The sequence below is a fragment of the Oppia nitens genome, unplaced genomic scaffold, assembly GCF_028296485.1.
Source record: "Oppia nitens isolate AA-2021 unplaced genomic scaffold, nextdenovo-longstitch-racon4-pilon3 scaffold17_pilon_pilon_pilon, whole genome shotgun sequence".
NCBI lineage: Eukaryota > Metazoa > Arthropoda > Arachnida > Sarcoptiformes > Oppiidae > Oppia > Oppia nitens.
In genome coordinates, this window is record NW_026533196.1 from 177169 (window position 1) to 192845 (window position 15677).

The following is a 15677-nucleotide window of genomic DNA, read 5'->3' on the forward strand; positions in this document are numbered from 1 at the left end:
AATATATAATTTTGATAACTCTTTTTAAATTATAATGTCTCTGTGTATAAATTATTATATAATAAAAAATAATAACTATATTCGTATATACAGTATGTTAATATCTAAAAATTGAGCACATATTTATATACAGGTATATATATATATATATATATATTTGAAGAAATATTTATTTTTCAATGATGTTTGTCATATCATTATAGAGTAAATTATTGTATAATTAATTAAAATTATATTTCATATATTATCAAAATTGTTGAACAAATAACATTTACGTATAAATATTTAAATTTTATCACTTGATAAACATTAATTTATATTTGACTGAAATTTAAAATGATATTAATTTTATGATAAACAATATTGTTATTATTATAATAAAATTTAATTTAAAAATCAATATATTTATTATGTGTAATGATATTGTTAATTATTAAAATTAATTTTATTATATATTTTATTAATTATTTATTTAATTTTATATAATATAAAATCTATCAAAAATATAATATTTAATAAATATAAAATATTGAAAATCAAACAATTGGTCATAAAAATTTTAAATCAAATGATTAAATATAAAAATTTTGAGCAACAATTATAATACTAATTATATATTTAGATAATACTTATAAAATAGAGGTCGGTTTAGATAATTATATTTTCAGTAAACCAATCTCTAATAATATATATATATATATGTTATAAATGATAATTACTTTTATGATTTTAATTATTTTAATATAATAGTCTAAACTAACCCGAGTTATAAACTTATCATTTATTTTATGAAAAGAGTAAAACAACGTTTGAATTTTCAATGAATGTCCCTTTTTTAAGGTTTTGATTGATATTACGATTTATGTTATTTGACTTATTTTGCAAATGGGTTTTACGCTTTGGATAATCATCCAAACAGTTGGAGTGCCCTAAAAAAATTGATAATCCATTTATTATGAATATTACTGATCATAAAAAAGTAAATACCATAATATCCAATATTGTTATTGTTATTATCTCGTGAATCATTGTTAGGATCTGTATGTAAATTAGGATATGAATGGCTTACAAATGTAGTATTGCCGCTATCATTGCTGATATGAGGGACAGTGGGGTTAAAGTGACTGATTTTGCGACGCTTCCTATCGATGCTTTCATTGTCTTCGGTATCTTTTGGTTTATAGGTGAAGGGTCGGGGCTCACTGTACTCACCATCACGGGCTCGGTATAACTGCAAGTATACCTGTACTGATGTCTCTATATTTGGGTCTCTATAGGGAGGCGTCCGAAACACGATTGCCACCTGATTTCAGACAGATATATATATATTTATTTATAATTACTGTTTTAAATGGTTTGTATCGCATAAATAACCTGATGGTGAACGTCAGCCTCAGAGCTAAACATAGAAAATATAAATAATTATATTATTAATATCAAGCATTCAATGTCAGCGTAATATGATTTTGCAAAATGTCTCACAAATTAGCAAAACTCTCCCAAAGCTGATTGCCTTCGCTATCGGTCTCAAAAAATCGTATTTTAATCTCTTTTTTGTTGACTTTTTCGCACAACAAAAACACCTCTTCATCACCTAATATATTATTACAGAATTATTGATAATTATATTTTTTTAATGATTAATAAAAATATTATGTAAAATGTTTAAAATTTATTTTGTTATATTAGCAAATAAACTGAATGTAAAGTTTCAAATAATTATTTAATCATATTTGACAAATGTATTCATTAAAGTAAATCATATATCTTAATATATGTCAATTTTGTATAGCAACATATTTTTTATAAGTAAATATCTATTTAAATGAAATGAAATTTATTATGAAATATAAATCATTATATAATAATTTGTAAATTCAAGTCAAATAACTAATCCTATGTTAAACCTATAATTTAAAACTTGTTTTTATTGTGTATTAAAAAAATTTCAACAAATTTTTATTCTATAATTTGATGTTTGAATCATAAGATATTTCGTGGAATTATTCAATTATTATTCTAAAATTAAAATATAATCATATTTTTATATTATTTCTTTTCATATGTAGTATTATTATTATACTGGATATAAATACTATATAATATCTATATATATATATGATATGCAATATCATAATATAAAATGCAATTATAATATAAATGTCAGACCTGTGGCGGATCCCCAATGCTTATCCATTCTTACAATTTTCAATTCACCAGAATCTGGTGATTCTGTTAACAATTTTTAATTAAATATTATTTTAAAAAAAATTAATGATTTAAGAAATAATAATAATTACTATTATTATCATAAAATAATTTACTTTGATTGGCAACGGGACGGGAAAAGACAGGATTGCAAATGGCATAACTCATGTCATTTTCGTAAACAAAGGCTTCAAAACATATTTTCACTGAATTTAAATTCATATCTTTTGCTTCCTTTTCTGATTCTTCACGTAATCTTTGTTTATCGATATCTATTCATAAATTAAAATCAATCAATAAATAAAATATCATCTTTTAATAAATAAAAATTTTGTTTTATTTATAGTAATAAAATGTCTTTAATTAAGACAAACCCGATAAATGAATTGAATTGATGTAAGAGTTGTTGATTGTATTGGTTTCGTCTAATTTTCGTCTGAAGATAATATCCGGCACTTCTTTTTTGCCGACAAACAAAACGCCTAAATTCTGAAATCTATTCAATGGTTATTTGTATTATTATTTTCAATATTTTTCTAACTTATAGACTTACGTAGCGATCATATTGTCTGAAACGGGAACAATGCAATGTCCCTCATCATTGCAATGTCGGCCCATGAGCTTATGTACGTGATTCTTTGGTCTGTCCTCATTAGTGTATAGACTGGCCCTAATATATACCTGAGCTGACGAGTGATAGTTTTCTATCTTTTGAAGCAATTAAACTGTAAATTATTATTGTTTGTCAATATATGTTCAGCTCAGTTACCTTAACAGTTGGATATGTTTTCTTATTTTGTGAACTATTTTCTCCGGTTAGTCCCCCGTGAGAGCCCTTTTCACTTCTATATCGATATCTAATGCGATTCGTTGGCTGCTCTAAAATCTTCAGATGAGATCTGTTATCTTTAATTATAATAATATCGTGTTTTTATATTTTATAAATGAAGTATAAATTTATAATATTTATAACTATTTAGTAAAAGCAATACATAATTAGTTACAGACATCAAAAATATGCATTTAAATTAAATTAATAAACTTAATCTATAATAAAACTTATTACTGTATTTCAATTACAAGATTTAACAAACAATAATATTTAGTTTATCTGACGGTGTAATTAGAAAAAATTATTTAAATCTAATAATTAAATTTTGATGATTGGATAAAACGTCAAAAATTAATAAAAAGCTCACTTTGTCTCATGTTTTCCACGTGAATCTCATGCGATGTCATATTGTGCTGAAAGCCGTTTGTTTGTGGGTTTGGGAGAATCAGTGGAGGTATAGGAGAGGCTGATGTAACAGTACTTTGAGTGACATTATTAGGTGAATCCAGTGTTAAAATGAGAGAAGGAGTGGAAGAGTCGGACATAAGTACTGATGTGGAGGTCTGAAGTGTATCACTATTAGTATCACTATTGTTGGGGTTTGTTATCTCAATGGTTAGTCCATTGATATAACAGGAATACGAGTCTCTCGGACTACTGATGGTTGATGTGGTTATCGATGTGTTAGTGATTGACGAGACATTTGATGACAAATGATTGATTTGTGGCAAACTTTCAATTGTATTATCAGATACATTGGAAATTAAATAATTACTATTTTGTGCAGACATTTATCACAAATATTATAAACTATCAATTGTTGAAAAACTTTTATTCACTATCACAACCATTCAATTAAAATGATTTTGTTTTAAACTTTAATGAAATTTAATTTTAGTTATATTTTTATTTAAAAGTAATGTCTTATTTGTTGTCAATAAATAAATAAAAACATTTTTAAATAATTTTGTGTTATGTAACACATAATTGGCATTTTATACAAGAGAAAAGTTTTTTCTGTGACAAAATGAATTGATTAGATATTTATTTGAATACGATATGTATCGGGAAAGGGATGTAATGTTGGAAAACCCAAAAATAATTAGACGATTCTTATATATAAATAAATATAACACAATTCTCTAATTAGTTGTCTTATCAGTAGTTTGAGTCAAAAATACTAATTACATGTCAAGCATAACGTTAAGCTATTGACATACAGTATAAAAAGCCATTGATTTAATTGCTGTTATAAGTCAAGAGACAACACAACACATACATACAGCAAATCTATGTATTTTAAAACATTAAACTTAACATTAATATAAACATAACATTTGCGGTGATTTAGGGATTTGCTGTGGATATGGCATATGGAGTGTTGTCTATAGTCATCGTATAAATGATTTGATGAGAAACTCATGTTTGCAGACAATGGAAGAAAGGAGTCGACAAAAGAAGTATATATTTGACGTCATATTATATGACTTAAGAGATTGTCTTTTTAAAAGCAATCAAGTATTGAGATGTCCCTGAAATTAGCGGAAAATCCAGAGCTTTAATCTATAATGTGTTATACGTTAAGTATTTAATGTGTTGAGTGTATTGCAAATGATGTTCATTTGGATTCTCAATCTATTCAATACATTATTGCAATTCTATAGTATATAACATTTGATTCAATGTATTATATGAGACACCGGTTTGGGAGGCCTTGTCTTTAACAGTCAGTTGCATAACACTCTCTGCTAACCATTTCTCTACCAATTTGCTATAAAAACACAAATATTAGAATATATAGTTTTATTGAAATTATATAAATAAGTTACAGAGAGAGAGAGAGAGAGAGAGAGAGAGAGAGAGAGAGAGAGAGAGAGTATTAGATTTCTTATTATTGTTTTGTTTGTTAACAACAGGTAAGTGAAGGACGACTTCAATAATAATTCAAAAAACTCTTTCAACAGAACGGCCCCTAAAATCGACTCTATTTTCAAACATATTTTATTGGATAACAATTTAAAGGTTTAATGTCTGATTAGATATTTTTTAATATTATGTATGATTTGTATTTAATTGATTTTTTATGATAACCAAAATTTTGCTAAATATTTATTTATTGTTGTTTAAGCATTAGTTAATTATTATTCTTCATAATATTTTTAATTCAATTATAAATAAAATAATTATTAATTTTACAATTAAGTAGAATATAATAAATTTACAATTTCGTCCATCGTTTTTACATTTTTTATGTTTATTGTCAATGAAATTTAAAGATAAATTAATTTTGTCCTCAATTTTGTAATAAAAATTTTCTTTCAATAAAATTAGTTAATAGGTTTGTAATCGTATATATAATAAATTTTGTCCTCAGGTCAACAAAATTATAAAAGTTATGTCTCTATTTTTTACCAATTTATTCAATACAATAATAAACAATTTAATAATAATGTTTAAGGATTTTTTTACAAATTTTCATTAAATAAAATTACAATATATAAAAATGTATTAAATTGAAAAACTTATTGATGAAAATTATAATTTAATAGGTCAAAATTACACTCTAATAATGTGTACGTTTATATCAATACAATATTAATTAATTTATTAATAAATAATTAAAAAAATAAAGAAAAATCAAAATATATAAACAATAAATACAACTAAATTACATTCAACTATAATACAATACATAATGACATTTTTATATATGAATTATTTAAATAATGCTTAAAGTATTATTTATATATTGACTATTTATAAAATATTTTAATATTAACTTTAATATTAGTATTTAACTTTATTATTAAAACAATTTTTAAAAAACTTTAATAATATTAATATTGATTGGATAATTAACTATGTATTAAAATGTAATCAAACCATTAATATATGAATTAAGTACAGTATGTCTACATTATACAGATATGTCTAGGATATACAGCATTGATAGTATTACTAAAGCTTTTATAATTTTCAAGTTTTTTTTATTTATAATAAGGGTTGGATCAGATTCCCTCGTTTTATTTACCAAAAGTTCCTTATGTTTCTGCTCTCTGGGAATTCCTAGGGAATCTATTTCCTTGTGATACCACCTATTAAACTCTAAACAACACATTTTATTATAATGTTAGAAAAACAAATATTATATTAAACTTTATTTTAGGTTGTATTGATAAATAGTTTTACTAAACTTATTGAATTGAAATCTATTTTTTAATATTTAAATATTTTTTTGCAAAATATTTAAGTTTTAATACTATTTAATTCTAACGATCAAGGGAGAGGTAATAAAATATTTTCCATATTTTCCGAGAAAATTTGAGGGATTTTTTAGGGAACTTTGAATGTTCCCTGGGAATGTTGATCGAACTCTATTTATAATATTACATTGAAAATAATAAAAGGCAAAACATTAAATAATTGATATATTTATTAATATTTTCCAATATATTACTTATAATATTTTTTAAAAAAATAATATATTTATAGATTATATCTAAAGTAAAATCATAGTAAATACTGTATGATATTTAGTGTCAAACTCTTGTATTATTGTATACAGTCCTGTGGTTGAATAACGACTCTCGATTATTACGTCATGTAATCATGTTATGTATCGTACATTCATATATATCGAGATATAAATATATAGATATAAAATTGTATTACATGTTGTCATTTATTGTACTAATAGTATGACAATCATCTGATTCATTATAGGTCTTTACGGGTTAAGTGTGTGCATAGCATTAATAGTGTATTTTTATTAGGTCAYTCTTAGACAACGTTATCATATTTATTGTTAAATAGAAATAAATATGATAACGTTGTCTAAGARTGACCTAATAAGAATACACTATTAATGCTATGCACACACTTAACCCGTAAAGACCTATAATGAATCAGATGATTGTCATACTATTAGTACAATAAATGACAACATGTAATACAATTTTATATCTTTACTATGAGGACTACAATTATTATAAATATATGTAATGTTGTATTTGTATGAATTTTTTACTAGTATTACTTTTTATTACGTCAGAGAGTCTTATTTGAAAATCTTTACTGTACATTATTAGTATTACATTACATTAAATCAAATCAAACATAAAACTGAAAGCACTTTAAATTAATAACATTATTTCAGCAATAGATTTGTCTAATAATTTAATACTATATTATTCTAAAAATAAATTCATAGTATACTGAATATACCGTATACTGTAGTATATTGAATACTATCTACAATATAACATTCATTTAAATTACTTCAATATATCTATAATATTCATTAGAAATGTAATTTTCAAACTATCAACACAAACAATATAAATGTTTGTTTAGTAAATAATTTATTAAAAAACAATAAATTTTACGTATGTTTCAAGCATTTATTGCAATAGCCATAAAAGTGTCCTTAAGTTATGACTATTTTTTAAGAAATAATAATAATTTGAGTGTCAGTCACACCTTTAGTCATTGATAACAATTTCTTATATGTATTTTAATTAAGTTAATTAAGTAAATAATTTACAATTAAATATAAAATAACATAAATTTGGTTCTGTTTTAAAAAACTCACATTTTTATAGTAATTATGATTTTATGTCGGAAAATTTCTCGCTTTAATCGCTTTAAACGATATATATATATATTATATATATATACTGTATTTATAATAAAATTATTAAATAATTTTAATTCAAACTAATAATTCTATTTAAAACCAGTTAAGAATGCTAGAAAGCATTTTCAGAAAAAAAACTCGAATAGCATTGAAAACCATTAGTTTGTATAATTATAGCGGCTATATAGTAACATATAAAAATTTAAAAACTGGTCAAATATACATAATATAAATATTGTCATGTATGGTATCAAATGATTCAGTATGACAAAATATTCTCAATTTTAGCCATGCATGTTCTCAAATGACTCAATATGACAAAATAAACACAACTTTAGTCATGTGTGTTATCAAATGATTTAGTATAACAAAATATTCATCTATAATTATACTTTTGCCGCTTATAATTATTCTTTATTTTCCCGTAGATATAAAAATTTTAATGCATATTTTTTATTTTTGTTTTTGATGCTTTATTCAAATCTATAATTAAAAAAAATTTCAAAATTTTTTTATACTTTTGCCGCCATTTTTTTAAAAAAATTATGCTGATATATTATATCATATTTTTGATGCTCTTTACAATTCTAAACGTTAAATTTTTTTACTTTGGCCGCCATTTTCTTTATGTTCCCGAAAAGATATCAAAATTTTAATGCATATTTTTATGCTTGTTTTTCATGCTTTATTCAAAACTATACTTAAAAAAAATTCTTAATTTTTTTTACTTTGGCCGCCATTTTCTTTATGTTCCCGAAAAGATATCAAAATTTTAATGCATATTTTTATGCTTGTTTTTCATGCTTTATTCAAAACTATACTTAAAAAAAATTCTTAATTTTTTTTACTTTGGCCGCCATTTTCTCTATGTTCCCGAAGAGATATCAAAATTTTAATGCAACTTTCAATACATTATTAGTAGTCCTCTAACCGAATATGAAGTCAGAATTTCAAAATTCGCAAAATAATTGCTACAGACACACACACAGACAGACTCAAAAAGCCATTATAGATTTCAGTAAACAAAACTTTTCAAGTTTTTTTTGAAAAAGAAAATATCACCAAAATTATAGTATAGTAAATACTGTATAATATGTACTTAATTAATGTAATAAATTAGCGAATATTTTATGGCATAATACCGGCATTTATGTGACTTTAGTACCGTATAAATTGTATTACAAAAGTTGTTTACAATTTACTAATAAATAGTTAGATCCATATATAGGATATTTGTTGCAATAATTGTTATAAATCAAGTGTTTCGACGAGTTTCAAGAATAGTGTTTATCATTAAATAACTTAAATCTTTACAATATTTAGTATACGTTATATAAATAACTCAAATAAATAATTACCAAAAAAATTACTGAATTTTATTTTTTATAGTATTTTTAAATTTTTATTAGATGTTATTGTTTTCTTACGGTAAAAAAGTTTACAATAAAAAAATTATGTAATTTAGTAATCAAACAAAATAACTAACCAAACAAAACCACGAAATTATTTTGAAATATTTTTTTTCAAATTCATTTATTCGATTATTTTTTTTATTAATTATAAAACCGTAATTAATTAAGATTGCAATTTATATATATATATATATATACCGTATCATTTATATTTTATAATTATCCACTACAACTACCAACAAGGTTAACAAATTATATATATTTATAATAAAGTTAAAATTTTGGTTTAAAATTTGCAGTATTATTAAGTAAATATATWTATACATTATCATACATTATATCTGCTATAATGAATCATATTGAAAACATAAAATTAATATTAAATAATGAGTTTAGTTTTAATTCATATGTAAATCAAAACAATTTCATCTTTGTATTGTCAAACAAAATTGAATACATAATACATATATTTTTAGCATTACATATACTACACTACATACTTGTATAGACTATAGTTAAGTACCTGTATATATACCGATATATACAGTATATATACTATTATTTTTTAGACTATTATTATACAACATATAAAAGATATGTCACATTATTATTAGAAAAGTATGTCCTTTATTACGGAAGTATTACTTTCAATGGTTTCTGTCAAACCATATCTCCGCATCCGTTTTAATCAAAAATTTTATTTATTTTATAACTGTATTTATTTATTTTTAAATTACATATTTTCAGTTATTCAATTCAAAATTGTTTATTTTTTTGAACATTTATTTTGACAAATTTGCTGAAAGAGACTCAATTTACTATTTCTTTTTGTTTATAATAAATTTCAGTTAATTCAAATAAATAGTTTTAAAAATAATTTTTGTAAGTTTTTTATTATTCTGCTACTAATGATAAAATTATTTATTACAAAAATACAGTATAATATATGTATACCTATGTTATATTGATGTTCATTTAGCAACAATTGATTTATGTATAAAAAAGTATTTTTATAAAGTAAATACTGGTTCCGGATTTGTCATACTTTCACTAAAACTCATTTATACACATATTTATGTAATTTTGTTTAAACTTTAATATTGAGTTAATTTAATATTTACAATCAGATTGTGTTATATATTATTGAGGTGTTTGCATAAAATTAAGTAAAAGTAATAATTGTTTGATGAGTTTCTCCCAAATAAATCAATATTTATTCCCGTCTTTTAAATGTATATTAAAAATGGATAAAATATCTTAATATTTGACATAATTATTAAATATATTGTTTTTAAACGTTTTTACAATTAATGTTAAAATGCTTTATAATTGAGAAGAATATACTTTAATAAACAGTTATGTGATTTAATATGTATTATGAATGTTGTGATAATGAATATGTTTTGTGTGATTGTGTTGTGTGTCTTGAATATAGTGTTAACTCAAGACAACTACTTTGTCGACATCACTATAAAACAAGGGATTATAAGAGGACTAAGAATAAGAAGTGCACAAAACAGAGAAGGGTTTGCTTTTTTAGGCATTCCTTACGCTACCCCACCATATGATCGCTTGAGATTCAAAGTAGTATTTATTTTCTAGTTTGTTATAAGTCTAGAAATAATTATGATTACGATTAGGCACCTGTACCTCATCCCGGATGGAGTGGAGTGTTGGACACCACTAACTTTCGGCCGATGTGTCCACAACTGGATTCACGCGGCAGTCAATTGGGAGATGAAGACTGTCTATTCCTCAATGTCTATACACCCGGTGTTGTTGTAAGTAATTGATAACTTTCTGTCATTTTTATCAACATTTATTCAAAACTTAGTAATTAATTTAGAAATATAATTATAATTTATAAAATAGTATTATATTGATAACGTTTATAATTAACTACTAACACTGTTTATTTAGTATGTATTTAAATTAATTGTTATTAAATTTAAATATATTTTAGAGAAACCGAAAACCAAACTCACAATCATTACAGCTTCCGGTTATGGTTTATATACAAGGTTTGGACATTTATTTTAATTAATTTTTTATTTAACCGACTTTTTCTCATATAAACAGCCGAATCCTTTGAGAACGGCGACAGTGCTCTCTATGGCGGAGAATATCTTATGGATAAAGATGTAGTTGTCGTCACTTTTAACTATCGCGTCGGCATTTTAGGTCAGTCATTAAATTTAGTAAATATTGTCTGATATATACAATTAATTGAATGATTTTGCATTATTTGAACAAAAAAAAACAGGATTTTTAAGTACTGAAGACGAGGCGGCTTCAGGTAATTGGGGACTATTTGATCAAAAACTGGTACTCGAGTGGGTTCGCGATAATATCGCCTCATTTAATGGAGATCCTAATTTAGTAACCATTTTTGGCCAGGGATCAGGTATTCAACAAAATATCACATTTATGTTTGTATAATATGTTTGATGTTTGTTATTATGTGTCAATTAGGTGCCGCTTCTGTAATATACCACATAATATCACCATTAACTCAAGGTTTATAATCAATTGTTATATTTTAATAATAAAATATTTATATATGTTAACTACATCTAAATGGATAGATAATGATAATATTAAAATTAAATTATCATAAATATTGCTAATTTCATATAAATAGGTAAAACCCAAATACAAAATTGCATGTTATATCAAGAGAAACACTAAGTAATTGAATTTATTTATTATTTTGGAGCACCAATACTACTATTAAATAGTTTTAATTTATTATAATTTATATTATAATAATACATAGCAATTTGATTTAGATATTATCAACTTAATTAATTATTTATTTGCATTGATAAATATGAATTTAATATAAATTTTGATAACAAATTAAAGGGTTATTTCATCGGGCGATAGCACAAAGTGGTTCAGCCCTATGTCAGTGGGCTCTCGAGAGATCTCCGTTGATGTTTGCCAGAGAAGTGGCCAAAAGTGTTGACTGTCCCGTAACCAGTAATACTAATTTAGTCAATTGTTTGCGGAAAACACATTACAGTCTATTATTGAATGCTCAGAGCAAAGCTAAGGCATGTTAGCACTCAATCAATTATTTTAATTATTTTTACTTTAATTATTTTCTTGTTATTTATTTTATTATTACTATTTTATCCATATTATTGATGTATTTAAACATAAACAGACTTTTGGCGAATTTCCACATCGTTCGGCACCAGTAGTTGAGAGGACGGGTACCAAAAGGTTTATTCCCGATGAACCAACAATTTTATTAAATTCTGGGAACTTTCAAAAAGTACCGCTAATTATGGGTCTTAATAGTGACGAAACCGCTTTTTTCTATCCGCGTCAGTCATATATATATATATATAATATTATATTTGATTACATTATAATAACTCCTATAATAAATTATAAATCAACCTATAAATCAATTTTTTGTATATAACTACTAGTATTGGCAAACAATCGAAATTTGAGAACAGATCCGATGTCTCTCGAGAAGATAGTTTTGCCACAATTCTTGGAATCGACGACTCGATTGAAAGGTCCAAAACAAAGAACAGTTGTTCAAACAGTTCTCTTCAAATACTTCAATAGAGTTGATTTGATTAACATTTCAGATATTAGTCACCGATTTATTAATGTAAGCATTTTGTTGACACTTTGATTAATAAATCAAATATTGATTGTTTGACTTAATAGATGAGTTCAGACGCTCTTTACACGTCTTGTATCGATCAGACCCTTAAACTGTATTCAAAAGTACCCGAAACGCCTGTTTATATGTATTTATTTGCATATAAAGGAGCAAATAGTTTAGTAAACATTTTAGTTGATAATTCAAAAACTATGTTTGAGACCGGCGTCTGTCACGGAGACGAACTCTTCTACTTATTTGATCTTAAGATGAGTTCTCAGAGGTGGACGTTCAGCAAAGATATGCAAATAAGGGAACGTTTGCTAACACTTTGGACTGATTTTGCCAAACATGGGTTTGTTTTTGTTGTTTTATTTAATATAATTTTATATTTATATTAATACATTTAAATTAAATCTATGATACTGTAAATATACGTCAAATTTATTGAACATTTATTATTGTACCGATAAATACTTAAACAGATATTCACCTCAATTTGCGAACTATGAGTTCCCCCGATGGTTGCCATATGATAGTCAAAAACTTAATTATTACCGAATCGGTAATGATTTAAGACCTGAAAGTGGTTACCGACAGTCAGAGACCCACTTTTGGAACAATCATTTGCCGACACTGATTGGTGTGTCGCCTATAGTACAGCCCTTATCTAATAAGGGTCGGCCATACGCTACCTTAGCTTATACTATGGTTGCTGTCTCTATAACTTTACTTTTACTAATTGCTATACTATTAGCAATACTTTATTACCAAAGAAAAAGACAAAGTTTTAGCGCTCAACCACAAGAAGGCTCAGCCATTTCATCCGGTTCTTCATTTTTATATTAATTTGCAAATTTCTAAAATGATTTTAATAAAAACATCATTTTTAAATTTTAATTTATCATTAATAAAAATTTAAATAAAGTTTGCATAAAATTTTTATTTGTAATTAAAGTCAAAAAATACAATATATACCTATACTTGACCTTATCCTATACCTATAGTAGAGTATATATTGCCATTTCAATTATTCAGTATATATATATATATATATATATATATATATTTATAATTAATACTGAAAATTTATTTTATAAAATAATAAAAAAAATTATTATTTATTTTCACAAATGATATTTTGCTTGAAATCTGGTTTAATTACTTCTTGGAGTTCATTAACGTATGTTTCCAATCGTTGAGTCATCTAATTTGTGATAAATTAATTTAATCAAAAGTTTTATCTTAAATAATGATATAATTAAATCCATGTATTTTATAATAGCTACTCGTTAAACACATATTTAATACAATATACTGTATATGATGTGCAATTGTCGTGGACTTAATCATATCATAAATTTAAATATATTAAACATAAAATATGTAAATACTAGCCTTAAAACCCCAGTGATCCTGAACCTGACGACACAAATTTAGATCTACTTCAGCTATCAGTAGGCCATCACTAGTTCGGGACAAACCAGGAGTTCGTGAGCCATCGGGTGATGCGATATAACTCGAGCCATAAAAGTGTCCAAAATCTTTGTGCGCCGATTTTCCGTCGCCTGAAGTGAACTCATTTGGAAAAATTTCCTATAAATTAAAAATTATATTATTTTAAACCTGTTATTACATAATCTAAATTAATAGATAAACTAGTTTTAGATATACCGTTCCCACTCTATTAATAGCACATGTAAAGTAATGATTAGCAATGGCAGCATTTCGGGCCTCTATTGGCCACAACGGTTCACTCAATTCTCCCACAGTTGCCGATGGATTGAATACAATTTCTGCGCCATTCAGTCCATACATTAACCAATTCTGTGGGTGATGTCTACCATAACATATATTTACACCAATTCTTCCAAATTTGGTCTCAAACACTGGATGTCCTAAAGTGCTTTCCATGTAATAAGTCGACTATTTTGTCAAATATATATAYATATATATAGTTTTAGTTGAAAATCAACTAAATATAACACTAAATAATAAGAAAACCTCATTAAAATCTCCAACTCTTGGTATATGATTTTTACGGGTTTTGCCGATAACTTTGCCGGTGTTTGATATAACAACAGCCGTATTCCAAATGATATCTCCGTGTTGTTCATCCCTTTCCAAAATAGGCGAAACTATAACCATATCGTTATTTTTTGCAATCTAAAGTAAACAACAATTACTAGTTCTTATAATCTATTTTAAGTTATAACACAAACCTCTTGAAGGAAGACAGTTGTGGGACCCGTTAGCGCCGATTCTGCGAACTCAGTCCACGGCAACTTCTCACGCGTGCAAAACCCAAATGGCATTGCTATTGGGATCAGTTAACAATTTGTTTTTTAATATCACAGACAATAAATATATTTGATTGCAATAAACTTACGCCACGTTTCCTGAAAGCATATTATATTGACATTACAAAGACTGGCAGCTCTTATAATGTGAGAAATTCTCTGATGAATGGCATCTCTTTGATCAGTCACTGATGCAGTGGTCGGCAAAACTATTTTATTTTGAATGACACCAATCCTAACGTTTCTTGGTTTCCTTATTTGTTCCCTTTTAGCCTCAAATACATAACCTTTTATTTCAAACCCTTTATTATCTGCCATTTCCAGGGCTTCGCCACTGATGTTAAGTTCACTTTTTATTTAAAAAAATATATTAATATTATTTCATAGAATATCATATAAATTATATGAAATAAAATTGAAATCATATAACACTGACAGCAATTGTTTTCCATATAAAATACGTTTAACTTCTTTAATATCATTTTCATTAGTAATACATCTGTCGATACATTCTTCAAGTGAAACAAACTCCGATTTTTCAGCCATTTTTAAGTTATCTCTAATATCACATCAATTAATGGCTTTTTGTTTTAGTTATTCTTTAAATTTATTACTTTTTCAATGAGATATATGATATGAAAGTTAAGTGCAATTCAAGGTTTTA

General features: G+C 25.1%; 3 protein-coding genes across 3 annotated transcripts; 1 reads left to right on the forward strand and 2 right to left on the reverse strand.

The window, feature by feature from the left end:
* Nucleotides 1–764: 764 nt before the first annotated feature.
* LOC128965415 (nuclear factor NF-kappa-B p100 subunit-like) lies at nt 765–3896 on the reverse strand. The gene is made up of 10 exons (XM_054312107.1): nt 3408–3896; nt 2978–3114; nt 2762–2916; nt 2583–2704; nt 2325–2480; nt 2170–2232; nt 1483–1594; nt 1375–1399; nt 988–1303; nt 765–929 (listed from the first exon to the last, which is right to left on the reverse strand). The coding sequence occupies exons 1-10, from the start codon at nt 3829–3831 to the stop codon at nt 787–789; spliced, it is 1653 nt and encodes a 550-aa protein (XP_054168082.1). The 5' UTR covers nt 3832–3896; the 3' UTR covers nt 765–786.
* Nucleotides 3897–10480: 6584 nt separating this feature from the next.
* On the forward strand, nt 10481–13562 carry LOC128965473 (cholinesterase 2-like). Its single transcript, XM_054312179.1, has 11 exons — nt 10481–10672; nt 10729–10869; nt 11052–11109; nt 11168–11269; nt 11352–11492; nt 11561–11605; nt 11954–12144; nt 12258–12420; nt 12529–12719; nt 12779–13068; nt 13199–13562. Exons 1-11 carry the CDS (start codon nt 10481–10483, stop codon nt 13560–13562), a joined length of 1878 nt encoding a protein of 625 aa, XP_054168154.1.
* A 268-nt stretch (nt 13563–13830) lies between these two features.
* Nucleotides 13831–15642, reverse strand: LOC128965423 (beta-ureidopropionase-like). The gene is made up of 7 exons (XM_054312118.1): nt 15450–15642; nt 15103–15362; nt 14936–15030; nt 14718–14879; nt 14388–14639; nt 14112–14309; nt 13831–13920 (listed from the first exon to the last, which is right to left on the reverse strand). Exons 1-7 carry the CDS (start codon nt 15557–15559, stop codon nt 13831–13833), a joined length of 1167 nt encoding a protein of 388 aa, XP_054168093.1. The 5' UTR covers nt 15560–15642.
* Nucleotides 15643–15677: the final 35 nt, after the last annotated feature.

Excerpts from the sequence above, each read along its gene's own strand:
- LOC128965415 (XM_054312107.1), bottom strand. The coding sequence starts at position 3,831 with ATGTCTGCACAAAATAGTAATTATTTAATTTCCAATGTATCTGATAAT. Across the intron at positions 2,917-2,977 it reads AAACATATCCAACTGTTAAG|ATAGAAAACTATCACTCGTC; the intron begins GTAACTGAGCTG and ends TTGCTTCAAAAG. Across the intron at positions 2,233-2,324 it reads CCGTCCCGTTGCCAATCAAA|AATCACCAGATTCTGGTGAA; the intron begins GTAAATTATTTT and ends AATTGTTAACAG.
- LOC128965473 (XM_054312179.1), top strand. The coding sequence starts at position 10,481 with ATGAATATGTTTTGTGTGATTGTGTTGTGTGTCTTGAATATAGTGTTA. Across the intron at positions 10,673-10,728 it reads ATGATCGCTTGAGATTCAAA|GCACCTGTACCTCATCCCGG; the intron begins GTAGTATTTATT and ends GATTACGATTAG. Across the intron at positions 11,606-11,953 it reads AATATCACCATTAACTCAAG|GGTTATTTCATCGGGCGATA; the intron begins GTTTATAATCAA and ends AACAAATTAAAG.
- LOC128965423 (XM_054312118.1), bottom strand. The coding sequence starts at position 15,559 with ATGGCTGAAAAATCGGAGTTTGTTTCACTTGAAGAATGTATCGACAGA. Across the intron at positions 15,363-15,449 it reads TTATATGGAAAACAATTGCT|TGAACTTAACATCAGTGGCG; the intron begins GTCAGTGTTATA and ends TTAAATAAAAAG. Across the intron at positions 13,921-14,111 it reads AGGATCACTGGGGTTTTAAG|ATGACTCAACGATTGGAAAC; the intron begins GCTAGTATTTAC and ends ATCACAAATTAG.